Genomic DNA, 17,551 nt, shown 5'->3' with positions numbered 1-17,551 from the left:
CTGGTTGTGTGGGTGGACCATTTGAGTTTGTCAATTATGTGTACGTCGATGAACTTGAAGCTTTCCACCTTCTCCACTGCAGTCCAGTCAATGTGGATAGGGGGGTGCTTCCTCTGCTGTTTCCTGAAGTCCACATTCATCTTCTTTGTTTTGGTGACATTGAGTGAGAGGTTATTTTCTTGGCACCACACTCCCAGAGCCCTCACCTCCTCCCTGTAGGCTGTCTCATCGTTGTTGGTAATCAAGCCAACATCTGCAAACTTGATGATTGAGCTGGAGGCGTGACTTGCCACACACTCTTGGGTGAACAGGGAGCACAGGAAGGGGCTGAGCATGCACCTTTGCCCCAGTCTTGAGGATCTGCAAAGTGGAGGTGTTGTTTTCTACCTTCACCACCTGGGGGCGGACCATCAGGAAGTCTAGGACCCAGTTGCACAGGGCGGGGTTCAGACCCAGTGTCTCGAGCTTAATGATGAGCTTGGAGGGTGCAAATGTGTTGAATGCCGAGTTATAGTCAATGAACAACATTCTGACATAGGTATTCCTCTTGCCCAGATGGGATAAGGCAGTGTGCAGTGCGATGGGGATTGCATCGTCTGTGGATGTATTGGGGCAATTAGCAAATTGAAGTGGGTCTAGGGTGACATTGTCCTTGACTAGTCTCTCAAAGCACTTCATGATGACAAAGTGAGTGCTACAAGGGCGATTGTCATTTAGTTCAGCTATCTTTGCTTTCTTGGGTACAGGAACAATGGTGGCCATCTTGAAGCATGTGGGGACAGAAGACTGGGATAGGGAGATTGAATATGTCCATCAACACACCAGCCAGCTTTTCTGCACATGCTCTGAGGATGCGCCTAGGGATGCTGTCTGGGCCTGCATCCTTGCGAGGGTTAACATGCTTAAATGTCTTACTCACATTGGCCACGGAGAAGGAGTGCCCACAGTCCTTGGTAGCGGGCCGCGTTGGTGGCACTGTATTATCCTCAAAGGGGGCAAAGAAAGTGTTTAGGTTGTCGGGAAGCAAGTCGTCGGTGTCTGCGACATGGCTGGTTTTCCTTTTGTAGTCCGTGATTGTCTGTAGACCCTGCCACAGCTTGGGTGGCAGGTAGTCTAGTGGTTAGAGCGTTGGGCTAGATCAAATCCCAGAGCTGACAAGGTAAAAATCTGTTGTTCTGCTCCTGAACAAGGCAGTGACTAGGCTGTCATTGTAAATAAGAATTTGTTCTTAACTGACTTTCCTAGTTAAATAAAGGTAAAATAAATAAATATACATATTTTGTCTAAGCCTTTGAATTGCGACTCCACTTGGTCTCTATACTAACATTTTGCCTGTTTGATTGCCTTGCGGAGGGCATAACTACAAGTCACCTTGCCATGGTTAAATGCAGTGGTTCGCACTTTCAGTTTTGTGCGAATGCTGCCATCTATCCACAGTTTCTGGTTAGGATAGGTTTTAACAGTCACAGTGGGTGCAACATCTCCTGTACACTTCCTGTTAAATTCATTCACCGTATCAGTATATTCTTCAATGTTATTATCGCAGGCTACGCGGAACATATCCCAGTCCGCGTGATCAAATCTATCTTGAAGCGTGAATTCCGATTGGTCAGACCAGCACGGGTACATCCTGTTTGAGTTTCTGCCTTTTGGAAGTAAGGAGCAAAATGGAGGAATTGTCAGATTTGCTGGAAGGAGGGAGGGGGAAGGCCTTGTAGGCATACCGGTTGTTGGAGTAGCAGTGGTTGAGTGATTTAGCAGCGCGAGTACGACAGTCAATGTCTTGATAGAACTTTGGCACCCTTTTTCTCAAATATGCTTTGTTTAAATCTACCAGCTGAAATAAATGCGGCCTCAGGATATGTGGTTTCCAGTTTTCATAAAGTCCAGTGAAGTTCTTTGAGGGCTGTCGTGGTATCGGCTTGAGGGGGGATATACACAGCTGTGACTATAACTGAAGAGAATTCTCTTGGGAGATAATATGGTCGGCATTTGATTGTGAGGTATTCTAGATCAGGTGAACAAAAGGACTTGAGTTCCTATATGTTATCACAATCACACGATGAGTCGTTAATCATTAAACATACACCCCACCCTTCTTCTTCCCAGAGATATATTTATTCCTGTCTGCGTGATTAACTGAGAATCCAACTGGCCTGACGGTTGAGAGTGCCATGCTTCGGCGGAAAAGAGTATGTTATAATCCCTGATGTCTCTCTGGAAAGAAATCCTCGCCCTGAGCACGTTAACTTTATTATCCAGAGACTGAACATTAGCAAGTAACATACTCAAAAGTACCTCTCCTCTGCCGGCGGTGTTTTGGGTCGGCCTCTGGAATCAGATCAATTGCCCTGGGGGGTGCAAACAAAGAATCCGATTTGAGAAAATTGTATTCCTGGTCGTAGTGCTGGTAGTGCTGGTGAGTTACCGCCGCACTGATATCCAATAGTGTTTTCTGGCTGTATGTAATAACACAAAACATTTTCTGCGCTCAAAATGTAAGAAATAATACATAAAACAACAAAATACTGCAAAGTTTCCTAAGAGCTAGAAGCACGGCAGCCCTCTCTGTCGGTGCCATTTTCAACCTACTTTTTCAGCTATAAATAGTCACTCCATTACAACTGCAGTCACTTCCACTACTATAACTTATTTCACAACCATTAATACTTTACGAAAAGCTAGCAAGCACACACATTTTCTTTAGGAAATCTACTTATCTACTCCTCATTGGATATTTTGAATACCCCATATATAATAAAGGGAGACTAGATAATTTCTGCATTGTGGTGTGGACATGTTGTTGCTGTTATCTTTTCTGTAATTACCATTTCTATATGGCATTGACCATTGCTGAACAGACAATTACCATGAATGGTTCACCTGCCAACACACACGCTCACCAAAAGTACCTCTTGTCACACAGTCTAATGAAGTGTGGCTTACAGTAAATATTGCTCATGCAAAAATTATACATTTTTCAACAAAGAGTGGCTTATCTGCTAGATTAGATATGCCATATGTAAAGGTTGCTAGATCGAATCCCTGAGCTGACACGGTAAAAATCTGTCGTTCTGCCCCTGAACAAGGCAGTTAATCCACTGTTCATATGCCGTCATTGTAAATAATATTTTTTTCTTAACTGACTTGCCTAGTTAAACAACGGTTAAATAGAAAAAATTAAATAGATATTTACAAACAATCAATACTTATAAAAAAACAGTAAGGGGATATAATAGATCACTATATGATTCTTTGTGCGACTAGGGTGGGCATTCTAGTTTCTTTATTTCTATGTTTTCTATTTCTTTGTTTTTGGCCAAGTGTGGTTCTCAATCAGAGGCAGCTGTCTATCGTTGTCTCTGATTGGGAATCATACTTAGGCAGCCTTTTCCCTACCTGTGTTGGGTGGGTAGTTGTTTTCTGTATAGTTAATTTGCCTTACTGAACTGTTCGTTTTTCACTTTGTTAATTTAAAAAAAAAAAAATTATTTTAAAATAAATCAAAATCATGAACACTTACCACGCTGCATTTTGGTCCGATCCTCATTCTGACGAGAGACGTTACAGAACTACCCACCACCAAAGGACCAAGCAGCGGGGCCAGGAGGAGCAGGGATCATGGGCCCGCTAGAAGAGTGAGTGGAGGACCTCATGGACATAGACAGGAGGTTATGGCAGGGGACAAGACCCTGCCATGTGCAGGCTCAGCGTCCCTGGCCTCCGGTGTGTCTCGTAAGCCCAGGTTATCCTGCACCAGCTCTACGCACGGTGTCCCCGGTTTGCCAGCAAAGCCCAGTTTGGCCTGTTCCAGCTCCCCGCACTTGCTGGGCTAAGGGGGGTATTCAGCCAGGACGAGTTATGCCAGCTCTGCGCTCCAGACCTCCGGTGCGCCTCCATGGTCCAGTGTGGCCTGCGCTGGCTCTACGCACTATGCCTCCAGTGCGCCGTCATAGCCCAGTGCGTCCTGTGCCAGCTCTCCACACTCACCAAGCTAGAGTGGGTATCCAGCCAGGACGTGTTGTGGCAGCCCCACTCACTAGGCTGCCAGTACTTCTCCTCAGTCCGGTGAGACCTGTTCCGGCTCCACAGACCTGTTCCGGCTCAGGCTCCACGTCATCACTCCATCCAGCGATGATCAATGGCACGAAGCCTCCAGTGATGATCCATGGCCCGAAGCCTCCAGTGATGATCCATGGCCCGAAGCCTCCAGTGATGATCCATGGCACGAAGCCTCCAGTGATGATCCATGGCACGAAGCCTCCAGTGATGATCCACGGCACAAAGGCTCCAGTGATGATCCATGGCACGAAGCCTCCAGAGATGATCCACGGCACGAGGAGTCCAGAGATGATCCCCAGTCCGGAGCCTGCAGCGACGGTCCCCAGTCCGGAGCCTGCAGCGACGGTACCCAGTCCGGAGCCTCCAGCGACGGTCCCCAGTCCGGCGATGATCGGTGGTCTGGTTCCTCTGGCGATGATCTGCGGCCCGGTTTCTCCAGTGAAGGTCCATGCGCTAGGGATCTGCGGGAGGAGGGGGTCTACGTCCTGCACCGGAGCCTCCGCCGTGAAGAGATAGCCACCAGGTGTGGCCACCAGCTGCATTAAGTACTGCAGTGCATCTCCACCAAGGTACATGCAAGTTCCCAGACATTTCTGGGGGGAATGGCCCTAGCCCTCACCTTCAAATCCAACAGGTCCCAGACGTGCTCAATGGGATTGAGATCCGGGCTCTTCGCTGGCAATGGCAGAACACTGACATTCCTGTCTTGCAGGAAATCACACACAGAACGAGGAGTATGGCTGGTGCCATTGTCATGCTGGAGGGTCATGTCAGGATGAGCATGCAGGAAAGGTACCACATGAGGGAGGAGGATGTCTTCCCTGTAATGCACAGCGTTGAGATTGCCTGCAATAACAACAAGGTCAGCCTGATGATATTTTGACACACGGCCCCAGACCATGATGGACCCTCCACCTCCAAATCGATCCAGAGTACAGGCCTCGGTGTAACGTTCATTCCTTTGATAATAAACGCAAATCCGACCATCAACCCTGGTGAGACAAAACCTAAACTCGTCAGAGAAGAGCTGGTGATGACCTTTCTTACTACAGGCCTACAAGCCCTCAGTCCAGCCTCTCTCAGCCTATTGCGGACAGTCTGAGCACTGATGGAAGGATTGTGCGTTCCTGGTGTAACTCGGGCAATTGTTGTTGCCATCCTGTATCTGTCCCGCAGGTGTGATGTTCGGATGTACAGATCCTGTGCAGGTGTTTTTACACGTGGTCTGCCACTGCAAGGACAATCAGCCCTCCGTCCTGTCTCCCTGTAGCACTTGTCTTAGGTGTCTCACCCTATGGAAATTGCAATTTATTGCCCTGGCCACATCTGCAGTCCTCATGCCTCCTTGCAGCATACCTAAGGCACGTTCACGCAGATGAGCAGGGACCCTGAGCATCTTTCTTTTGGTGTTTTTCAGAGTCCGTAGAAAGGCCTCTTTGGTGTCCTAAGTTTTCAACTGTGAGCTTAATTGCCTACCGTCTGTAAGCTGTTAGTTTCTTAATGACCATTCCACAGGTGCATGTTCATTCATTTATTATGGTTCAATGTTCAAGCATGGGAAACAGTGTTTAAACCCTTTACAATGAAGATCTGTGAAGTTATTTGGATTTTTACTAATTATCTTTGAAAGACAGGGTCCTGGAAAAGGGACGTCTCTTTCTCTGTTGAGTTTATCAGAAAGATCAATAGTAATGCAACGTTCATGTATCATGCTCTATGAGACATTGGATCATTCAGAGATCCTCACTGAACTTCTGGAGAGAGTTTGCTGCACTGAAAGTAAAGGGGCTGAATAATTTTGCACGCCCATTTTTTCAGTTTTTGATTTGTTAAAAAAGTTTGAAACATCCAATAAATGTCGTTCCACTTCATGATTGTGTCCCACTTGTTGATTCTTCACAAAAAAATACAGTTTTATATCTTTATGTTTGAAGCCTGAAATGTGGCAAAAGGTCGCAAAGTTCAAGGGGGCCGAATACTTTCGCAAGGCACTGTAAATAACTGCCTTAGTGGAGCATGTGATAACAACTTTGATTGGGATCTGTTTCCCTGTTTGGGGTGTTTGAAGGATCTACATTTGTAAGTGCCATTGCATTGAGTGCAGCCATTGCTCTTGTAGTTTCCATCCGATAGAGGCGCAAATAGACATTGTGCAGGGATATTTTGGAGTGGTAAATCAGTATTTACCAATTGATCTCTGAGATTTCTGCCCCGCTAGAATACGACCAAGAGAGGGTCCGAAAACACATTACCGGCACTGTCATCGGATCTTAGAATGTGTCAATGTTTGTGAATGATACCCTTAATTTGTTCAGAGCACTTTGAATGGTGGGTAGTTAGAATGCAAGAATGCTTCTTTTTGCGAGACTGTCCTTGAAAGAGATCATGTCTCGATTAGTTTAACATTTTCTCAATGGCAGTATTAATCTGACCTCTCCTTGAATTTTCTTTGCTTCTCAGCCATATTTCTGTCTAAATCTGATTGATTTCTGCAAATTCTTTTGATTTGACAGATTTGGCTGTAAGGGCAAACTGTTTTTCAAGGGAAGCGAGTGACAACTATCCGCCCTCAACAAACTGTTACGATCAGTAGGTTTCCTGTAAAGATCAGTGTATAGAACATTATCCTCACACAAAATCAGAAGATCAAGGAAACTGATTTGACGTATGTGAGATTGCATAGTAAATCTTAGGTGCTCAGAACAAGAGTTAAGAAAAGCATGCAACGCCTGGAGCTGTTTTGCATCACCCCTACATAGAACAAAAATATCATACATTTACCGTTTCCAAATAATAATGTTAGGCAAGATTATTTTTTGAGAGGATTGAAAATGGACTGTTTCTCCATGTAACCCACATACAAATTAGCATAGTTTGGAGCAAAAGGGGACCCCATAGCAGTACCCTTTGTCTGAATGAAGAAATAATTTAAAAACATGAAGTAGTTTTTGGTGTTCGTACTATTTCATTCTGCGAGTTCTGCGAGTGGTTCTGCGAGTGGTCTAATAAAAAAGTCAACAAAAGCCGATAAAGGGTACGTTACTGCATCAATGCCCGCAACAATAGGGTGCCCTGGAGGTTTTGTAACATTCTTGTGTAATTTCGGCAAAGTATAGAAAGTGGAAATTTTTGTGTGTTGAGTAGCCAAAAAGTTGTGTTGTTTTTTGGTGATTTGACCAGAATTTAAATACCCATCTAGGACAGTGAATAATAGATAGTGTTCTGAAATTGGGAAGTGGGGTCACTTCTGAGTCTCTTGTAAAAGGTCTTGTCAATCAGTTGTCTATGACAGTCATTTACATAAACTGTCCTATTCATGAGTACAATTGACCCCCCTTATCAGCAGGGCGGGTAAGGACTGGCGTATCGGATTGTAAATCAAGCAAAGCTTGTTATGGAAAAATATGTACTCCTGGTATCTGTGACCATCAGACGCATATCTGTATTCCCAGTCATGTAAAATCTATAGATTAGGCCCTAATTTATTGATTAAATTGACTGATTTCCTTATATGATCTGTAACTCAGTAAAATCTTTGAAATTGTTGCATGTTGTATTTATATTTTGGTTCAGTGTAGCTATGGTCATCTGACTAGAATCAACAAGGGCTTTCTACAACAATAGCAATATTAGCGCAGCTAGCTAGCTAACATTGACTAGACCATAAAGCAACACACAGGGACATGCATTGCCAAACAACACTACTGTCACCTTCTGGTTTGGAGTATTTAAAGCGGCTGACGATTTTGAGGTCTTTGTTGTGTGAACACAAACATTTAATAAGCCTACTGGTGTGTCTGAGTTATTAGCTATACCATTGTAAGAGCCTCTATGTACACTGAGTGTACAAAACATTAATGATAAAAGCTCTTTCCATCACATAGACTGACCAGGTGAATCCAGGTTAAAGCTATGATACCTTGATGTCACCTGTTAATAAATCAATTTCAATCAGTGTAGATGAAGGGAATGAGACAGGTTAAAGAAGGATTTTTTAGCCTTGAGGTAATTGAGACATGGATTGTGTATGTGTGCCATTCAGATGGTGAATGGGCAAGACAAAAGATTTAAGTGTCTTTGAACAGGATATGGTAGTAGGTGCCAGGCGCACCGGTTTGTGTCAAGACCTGCAACACTGCTGGGGTTTTCACGCTAAACAGTTTCCTGTGTGTATCAAGAATGATCCCACACCCAAAGGACATCTAGCCAACTTGACACAACTGTGGGAAGCATTGGAGTGAATTGAGGCTGTTCTGAGGGCAAAACGGGGGAGGGGGCTGCTCCATATTAGGAAGGTGTCCTTAATATTTTGTACAGTCAGTGTATATTGAGATCCCTGAAACCATCAAATGAAAAATGTATATCCCCTCAATTCTGTTAGATTGAACATGTAGCTACTGGATATGTACAGTTGAAGTCGGAAGTTTACATACACCTTAGCCAAATACATTTAAACATCGTTTTTCACAATTCCTGACATTTAATCCTAGTAAAATTGTCTTAGGTCAGTTAGGATCACCACTTTATTTTAAGAATGTGAAATGTCAGAATAATAGTAGAGAGAAGGATTTATTTCAGCTTTTATTTATTTCATCACATTCCCAGTGAGTCAGAAGTTTACATACACTCAATTAGTATTTGGTAGCATTGCCTTTAAATTGTTTAACTTGGGTCAAACGTTTCAGGTAGCCTTCCACAAGCTTCCCACAATAAGTTGGGTGAATTTTGGCTCAGGCCTCCTTGCTCACACACACTTTTTCAGTTCTGGATTGAGGTCAGGGCTTTGTGATGGCCACTCCAATACCTTGACTTTGTTGTCCTTAGGCCATTTGCCACAACTTTGGAAGTATGCTTAGGGTCTTGTCCATTTGGAAGACCCATTTACGACCAAGCTTTAACTTCCTGACTGATGTCTTGAGATATTGCTTCATTATATCCACATAATTGTCCCACCCTATGATGCCATCTATTTTGTGAAGTGCAGTCCCTCCTGCAGCCAAGCACCCCCACAACATGATGCTGCCACACCCCTGCTTCACAGTTGGGATGGTGTTCTTCGGCTTGAAAGCGCCTCCCTTAATTCCTCCAAACATAACGATGGTTATTATGGCCAAACAGTTCTATTTTTGTTTCATTAGACCAGAGGACATTTCTCCAAAAAGTACAATCCTTGTCCCCATGTGCAGTTGCAAACCGTAGTCTAGCTTTTTTATGGCAGTTTTTGAGCGGTGGCTTCTTCCTTGCTGAGCGGCCTTTCAGGTTATGTCAATATAGGACTCGTTTTACTGTGGATATAGATACTTTTGTACTGCTTTCCTCCAGCATCTTCACAAGGTCCTTTGCTGTTGTTCTGGGATTGATTTGCACTTTTCGCACCAAAGTACGTTCATCTCTAGGAGACAACGTGTCTCCTTCCTGAGCAGTAGGACGGCTGCGTGGATTTCATGGGGATTATACTTGCGTTGTATTATTTTTACAGATGAATGTGGTACCTTCATGCATTTGGAAATTGCTCCCAAGGATGAACAAGACTTGTGGAACTTGTGGAGGTACATTTTTTTACCATTTGTTTTCTGAGGTCTTTTGATTTAACCATGATGTCAAACAAAAAGGCACTGAGTTTGAAGGTTGGCCTTGAAATCCATCCACAGGATTGACTGTGACTCAATTGATGTCAATGAGCCAATCAGAAGCTTCTAAAGCAATGCCATAATTTTCTGGAATTTTCCAAGCTGTTTAAAGGCACATTCAACTTAGTGTATGTCAACTTCTGACCCATTGGAATTGTGATACAGTAAATTATAATTGAAATAAACTATCTGTAAACAATTGTTGAAAAAATGACTTATGTCATGCAAAGTAGATGTCCTCGCCGACTTGCCAAAACTAGTTTGTTAACAAGACATTTGTGGAGTGGTTAAAAAACGAGTTTTAATGACTACAACCTAAGTTTATGTAAACTTCCGACTTCAACTGTATCTCGGATGGGAAATTGTTATTCATTCAAAGTAGGTATAAGGATTCAATTGTTTCTGTTGTTGTTGTCATGAAGTCCTTGCTCCTTTGTTTTGCATTTATGCAGTGATGTCTTGGTCTGAGAGAGAATTTGCTATCCTTCTCTATGCTGTGTGTGTGATGCTAAACCTTCAAAATATCTTGTTCTTCATGCTCCTTTGCTTTTCTATGTCTTTGTTGCCTTACCCTTGTCTTTTGCTGTAACGTTGTAGAACTTGGAACTTATGGAAAACTAAAATATTATCACACAATGACCGAGGAAGGTAAGCCTTTTCAATAGATTATTTGACTCACTTTTCTCATTTATTTTATTTTTCTCTACATTTTGGTCACTTTGCCTCATGCTTCATTATTTTGTGCTTGTAATGTATGTTTTTCTTGGTTTTGATCACCTCTCTACGAGATTTCACTAACATATGTGCAGATATTGTTTGCCATGCCCTTTGTAACTTTCTATTTTTCCATTTACATATTTGTTATTTGTGCTCAGAGGTATTTTACATTTGTTGTATGTTTTAGTGTTTCTTGATTGATTGTATTTGTTATTATTAATGTTGATTTATACTAAATGTCACCTTGGAACACACCATACAGGAATGAAGGAACTATACTTGGGATCCTCAGATCTTTTATTTATTTTACTCTGGAAATTCTATTTTTAATTTGTGAAGCTGAAGTTAATATGTGCAATGTCGACCATACAGTTCTCAAAATGTTTGGGAGAGATTTTTCACTTACTCTTTTTAGATCTGCTCAGGGTTTTTCCTGATGGGTCTAAATTTGACTATAATTTAGCAGGCAGAGGGACCATGCTAAGTTATTTTCCCAACACTGATCTGCTAGTGAGTGGATATGCACTGTCCTGGTTTGTGATTACTCTCTGACCCAGGTCATTGACAATAGAAATGCAAGATTTATATCGGTATCTGACTCTTTTCCATGCAAACAGACACACATAGACACACACACATGCACAAACATACACAAAAAACATTGAGCATCGCATAAGTCCTGTCCCTCTCATCTTAGAGAAACAGATCGGCCATGCGTCAGCACACTCTCGGAAGCCCCACAATCGACAGTGAGAGCAGAACTGCGTATGCACGTAAGATTTACGTCACCAATTTTGGTATTGTGGAGTGACTCATCCACCCAGGAATTGCGTAACAGTATCAGAAAACAGAGTAGCAACAGAGAGATAATGTAATAATGATATTTGGGAAAGGGTTGTCTGATTAAATTTGGTAATTAACTTTGAAGATAGATATTTTGTATTGTGTGACTTACACCAGTCCCAATGACAAAAAAGGCTCATGCTGTGTAAAGGCTTGGAAATACAAAGAAATATTTTTGAAGTGACAGTGATTTAGTAAACAATGTATGGCATAGGGAAATCACTGTGAATACATTGCATATTTAAAAAATGTGTCAGTGCTAGACCGGCTTAAAAATAGATTGATCGAGACCTTGCGGGTTGAACTGTACCATTATACCTTTACCCAGAAGATGAAGGGCACTCTCCACATTAAGGACCAATACTGTACTCCTGCTTCAGATACAGCATTATGCCCATCCATCCATGTCTGAAGAATTTGCTGGAAGCTCTGATCACACACAGCATGCAGGCGACCTCAGTGCCGATCTCCCAAGGTGAGTCGGGCTAAAGGTTGTAGACGCGGAGAGTCAGTGATCCATATCAGTGTGTCAGAATGTATTAACAAGTGTGTGCAAGGGCGTTGATTGCTACAGACAGCGGATAGAGAAAGCGAGGGGGGGGGGACTCTGTTGCGCTGGTTTGGTGTTGGGGAGTTAATGATTTTGCTGGAAGGTCACAGATGGTGACATGGTTGGGTGGACTACATGTCGATGACTCACCACAGCAGCCCTAATGAAGTAGCCAACCTTACTTTATTCAGCCAAAAACTCATTAAGCTTTCATATTGATTGACGTGCACTTGCCTGATTGAAAGTATGCACAACATATGTGCACAGACTTGCACGCTCATGGATGTAGCATGCCGTTAACAAGCGCACATGTATGCAGCATGCCCATATCTGCATACACAACAACTTCAGTAAGACGTGATGTATTTCAGACCCTTGACTTGTAAGCCTTTACACTGAGTGTACAAAACATTAGCAATTAGCAATAATTTTGACTGCAGAACAGCCTCAATTCGTCGGGGCATGGACTACAAGGTGTCAAGCATTCCACAGGGATGCTGGCCCAAGTTGACTCCATTGCTTCCCACAGTTGTGTCAAGTTGGATGTCCTTTGGGTGGTGGGCCATTCTTGATACGCACGAGAGACTGTTGAGTGAAAACCCCAGCAGCATTGCAGTTCTTGACACAGTCAAACCGATACGTCTGGCACCTGCTACCATAACCCGTTCAAAGGCACTTAAATATGTTGTCGTGACCATTCACCCTCTGAATGGCACACGTACACAATCCATGCCTCAATTGTCTCAAGGCTTAAAAATCATTCTTTAACCTGTCTCCTCCCCTTCATCTACACTGATTGAAGTGGATTTAACAGGTGACATCAATAAGGGATCATAGCTTTCACTTGGATTCAGGTGGTAAGTCTATGTCATGGAAAAGTGTTCCTAATGTTTTAATAATTATATATCTTTTTTAAACTAAAAATGAAATAATTAGTGCCAACTTTGCACCAGGCAAAAGTTTAGTAAATTTGGCTAGATGAGGTCCATATATGATCATTATGAACCTCTTGTCACTGCTAAGGAGTATTTATGTCAGTTATAAAGCCCTTTTGTGGGGAAAAACTCATTCTGATTGGCTGGGCCTGGTTGCCCAGAGGGTGGGCCTGTGCCCTTCCAGGTCCACCCATGGCTGCACCCCTGCCCGGTCATGTGAAATCCATAGATTAGGGTCTAATTAATTTCAAATGACTGATTTCTTTATATGAACTGTAACTCAGTAAAATCTTTGAAATTGTGCATGTTATTTTTATATTTTTGTTCATTATAGATTTTCCAATATGATCTGATCTATTTTCTTCTTATTTTGACCTCTATGTTAAATGTATAATCTCTTGTTATTGCCATTGTGGTCTTTTTTATAAATATATTTTGGTACATCAAATGTGAATATGCTGAGAAGAGGTTCATAATGATCATATATGGACCTCAAGCCAAATTTACTAGACATTTGCCCGGTGCAAAAATGGCACTAGTTATTTATTTATTTATTTTTCTTTTTTCTTTTTCTTTCTTATTTTACCCCTTTTTCTCCCCAATTTTGTGGTATCCAATTGGTAGTAGTTACTGTCTTGTCTCATCGCTGCAACTCCCGTATGGACTCGGGAGAGGCGAAGGTCGAGAGTCATGCGTCCTCCGAAACACAACCCAACCAAGCCGCACTGCTTCTTGACACAACGCACATCCAACCCGGAAGCCAGCCGCACCAATGTGTCAGAGGAAACACCGTACACCTAGCGACCTGGTTAGCATGCACTGCACCTGGCCCGCCACAGGAGTCGCTAGTGCGCGATGAGACAAGGATATCCCTGCCGGCCAAACCCTCCGTAACCCGGACGACGCTGGGCCAATTATGCGTCACCCCATGAGCCTCCAGGTCGCGGCCGGCTGCGGCAGAGCCTGGGCTTGAACCCAGAGTCTCTGGTGGCACAGCTAGTACTGCGATGCAGTGCCTTAGACCACTTCTTTTCTTTTTTATTATCTCTGTAAACCAGAAAGAAAATCTTGCGCTAGCTACGGAAATAAGTTCTGGGGGAGATGTATGAGAAAATATTCTAGAACGAGGAGTAGAAGCATCGTGGTAGCTCCAGCCCCCCCACCCCACTCTTCATGTGTCAGTCAAGTCTATGGGTCAAATGTCTCCTCCCGCCTCGAAAGATGCTCACACCTGCTAAATCATGAAAAGTCAGTATACCACAACAACTGTTGCTCGTTAGTCATCGCATCCCACATTCTTCTGACAGACGTACGATACCATTTATGTTATGTTGTCTGTCCACGAGAGATTAGTAAAAAAATGTATAATCTGAAATGGACATTATTGAGTAAATATCTTAATCAGTCTCTTAAATGTTATGTTACTTTTGTGTTCTATCTTTTAAACTACATGCTATGCCTCCAGAAAATAAAAGTGTACAAATTGTGCCACAACTAGTACAAAGGCTTAGTAGACCTGGCAGTAGATTGGGTGTGACCGATTATGCTTCATAAAGTGTTCTCCCCCACTGGCTTGCATCTTGGACATTGCTGGCTCATCAGTACATGATATGATATTGACTTCAAACTGTCATTTGAATACTGATGTGAAAAATGCATGTGTTCTTTTCCTTTGAACTAAGTGAAGTCCAGAACCATGAAAAGGCAGAGGAGACCTGAGTCTATGCAAAGGAAATTTGAAGGTGACATGTTCATTTAAACACAGTCCCCTAGTTAACTCCCCAATGGTTGTGTTGCAGGGAAATTCAGAGAGAAGGCATCCATCCTTCACAAGATTGCCAAAAAGAAATGCCAAGTAGAGGACAGCGAGAAAGCCAATGGAGTAGCCAGCCGGTCAGGTGAGTGGCATCTGTACTCTGGGGTTGGATTGTAACGAAGATGCAGAACTTCACACGGAGCACCCCGTTACTGCTGTTTTTCTTAAAACGAAATATGCTTGATTGCTACAAAAAACCCAAAGGAATACATTTCTGATTTTACGTTGATACCAGACACCTTTAACTTTCTTAGTCTAGATTCTCTTTTCCCACCACAATGAAATAATGACCTATCAGGAGCATCGGAAACCGTAAGACTAATGAATGTAAAATATAGGACTTGTAGGCCTATACTTTATGCAAATGTTTTATCTTAAATGGTTAAATCATATATGGGTACCAATAAAATGTTCATTTGATAAGAATTATAGATTAACAGATACATCACCCTTAGTCTGTTAAATATTTTTGATTACTAATCCCCACCAGAGGGAAAAACAGCGTTGAACATTTTGGGCAGAAATCAGGACAAAAATATAACCTTGACATCTGCTTTATGGAGCAGTAAATCTTGGCTAATGATGATTGCAATTGAGATTAGCTGTGAGGGTGATTTTAGTGTGTATTTTCCATGTGTTGGCCAATGTTCATTGCAATTGACCCTGGGGGTCTAGTGTAGTCTCATGTGTAAACACAATTGTAATGGGTGAATGGCTGCTGATATGATATGGCTGCTGATATGATTGGTGCCAAGAGAGATGGCTGCTAACGGGCTCCTAACCAATGGTGTTATTGTGTGTGTTTTTTTGCATAATTTTTTGCATAACGTTTCTGCCACCGTCTCTTATGACCAAAAAGAGCTTCTGGGTATCAGAACAGCGATTACTCACCTCGTACTGGACAAAGATTTTTCTTTAACGAGTCGGAATTACTTCAGACATGCGACAAGGTCCAAATCCCCGTCATTCGCATGAAGAAGAGATGAAGACACCGGGGACGTAGGTCGGGGTACTTTGTAAGGATCCAACGCCGAGTGAGTAATCCCCCGCTACCATCAGTCCTATTAGCCAATGTGCAATCATTGGATAACAAAATAGATGAGCACCAATCAAGACCAAAGGGACATTAAAACTGTAATGTTTCACCGAGTCATGGCTGAACGACGACATGGATAACATACAGCTGGCTGGGTTTTCATTCCATCCACAAGATACAACAGCTGCCTCCTGTAAGACAAGGGGTGGCGGTGTGTGTCTATTTGTATATAACACCTGGTGCACAAAATCCAATATTAAGGAAGTCTCTAGGTTTTGCTCGCCTGAGGTAGAGTATCTCATGATAAGCTGTAGACCACACTATTTACCACACTATTTACCAGAGTTTTCATCTATATTTTTCATAGATGTCTATTCACCACCACAAACCAATGCTGGCACTAAGACGGCACTCAACGAGCTGTATAAAGCAAACTAGAAAATGCTCATCCAGAGGCCTAGTGGTCGGGGACTTTAATATTGGGAAACTTAAATCCGTTTTACCTCATTTCTACCAGCATGTTAAATGTGCAACAAGAGAAAAAACTAAACTCGAGACCACCTTTACACCACACACAGAGACGGGTACAAAGCTCTCCCTCGCCCTCCATTTGGCAAACCTGACCATAACTCGATCCTCCTGATTCCTGCTTACAAGCAAAAACTAAAGCAGGAAGTACCAGTGACTCGCTCAGTAATGAAGTGCTCAGATGACACAGATGCTAAGTTACAGGAATCTTTTGCTTGCACAAACTGGAATATGTTCCGGGATTCTTCCGATGCCATTGAGGAGTATACCACCTCAGTCACCGGGTTCATCAACACGTGCATCGATGACGTTGTCCCCAGTGACCGTACGTACATACCCCAACCAGAAGCCATGGATTACAGGCAACATCCGCACTGAGCTAAAGGGTAGAGCTGCGGCTTTCAAGGAGTGGAACTCTAACCCGAACACTTATAAGAAATATGTATGCCCTCTGATGACGAACCATCAAACAGGTGAAGAGTCAATACAGAACTAAGATTGAATCATGCTACACTGGCTCCGATGCTTGTCAGATGTGGCAGAGCTTGCAAACAATTACGGACTCCAAAGGAAAGCACAGCGGTGAGCTGCCAAGTGACACAAGCCTACCAGATGAGCTAAATAACTTTTATGCTCGCTTCGAGCATCAGCTGTTTCGGACGACCTTTAAATAGGTCAACATTCACAAGGCCGCAGAGCCAGACGGATTACCAGGACATGTACTCCGAGTATGCGCTGTCCAACTGGCAAGTGTCTTCACTGACATTTTCAACCTGTCCCTGATCAGGTCTGTAATACCAACATGTTTCAAGCAGACCCCCATAGTCCCTGTGCCTACGAACACCAAGGCACCTGCCTAAATGACTACCGACCCATAGCACTCACGTCTGTAGCCATAAAGTTTTTTGAAAGGCTGGTCATGGCTCACATCAACACCATTATCCCAGAAACCTTAGACCCACTCCAATTTGCATACCGCACCAACAGATCCACAGATGATGCGATCTCTATTGCACTCCACACTGCCCTTTCACACCTGGACAAAAGGAACACCTACATGATAATGCTTTTCATTGACTACAGCTCAGCTTTCAACACCATAGTGCACTCAAAGCTCATCACTAAGCCAAGAACCCTGGAACTGAACACCTCACTCTGCAACTGGATCCTGGACTTCCTGATGGGCCGCCCCCAGGTGGTGAGGGTATGTAACAACACATCTGCCATGCTGATCCTCAATACGGTGGCCCCTCAGGGGTGTGTGCTCAGTCCCCTCCTATACACCCTGTTCACCCATAACTGCATGGCCAAGCACGACTCCAACACCATCATTAAGTTTGCAGACGACACAACAGTGGTAGGCCTGATCACCAACAACAATGAGACAGCCTTTAGGGAAGAGGTCAGAGACTATGGCAGTGTGGTGCCAGGATA

At 43.2% G+C, this 17,551-nt stretch overlaps 1 protein-coding gene across 1 annotated transcript in view; it reads left to right on the top strand.

The window, feature by feature from the left end:
- LOC115138223 (sodium/potassium/calcium exchanger 2-like) overlaps nt 1-17,551 on the top strand; it is a 166,780-nt gene that overhangs the window by 107,730 nt on the left and 41,499 nt on the right. Inside the window, exon 6 of the mRNA XM_029674840.2 lies at nt 14,537-14,635. Within this exon, the coding sequence (XP_029530700.1) occupies nt 14,537-14,635 (99 nt within the window). The remainder of the gene's footprint in view (nt 1-14,536; nt 14,636-17,551) is intronic.

This window comes from Oncorhynchus nerka, linkage group LG12, assembly GCF_034236695.1.
Source record: "Oncorhynchus nerka isolate Pitt River linkage group LG12, Oner_Uvic_2.0, whole genome shotgun sequence".
Lineage (NCBI taxonomy): Eukaryota > Metazoa > Chordata > Actinopteri > Salmoniformes > Salmonidae > Oncorhynchus > Oncorhynchus nerka.
Note: the sequence above shows the minus strand (reverse complement) of the source record. Positions and strands in the feature narration are given on the sequence as shown.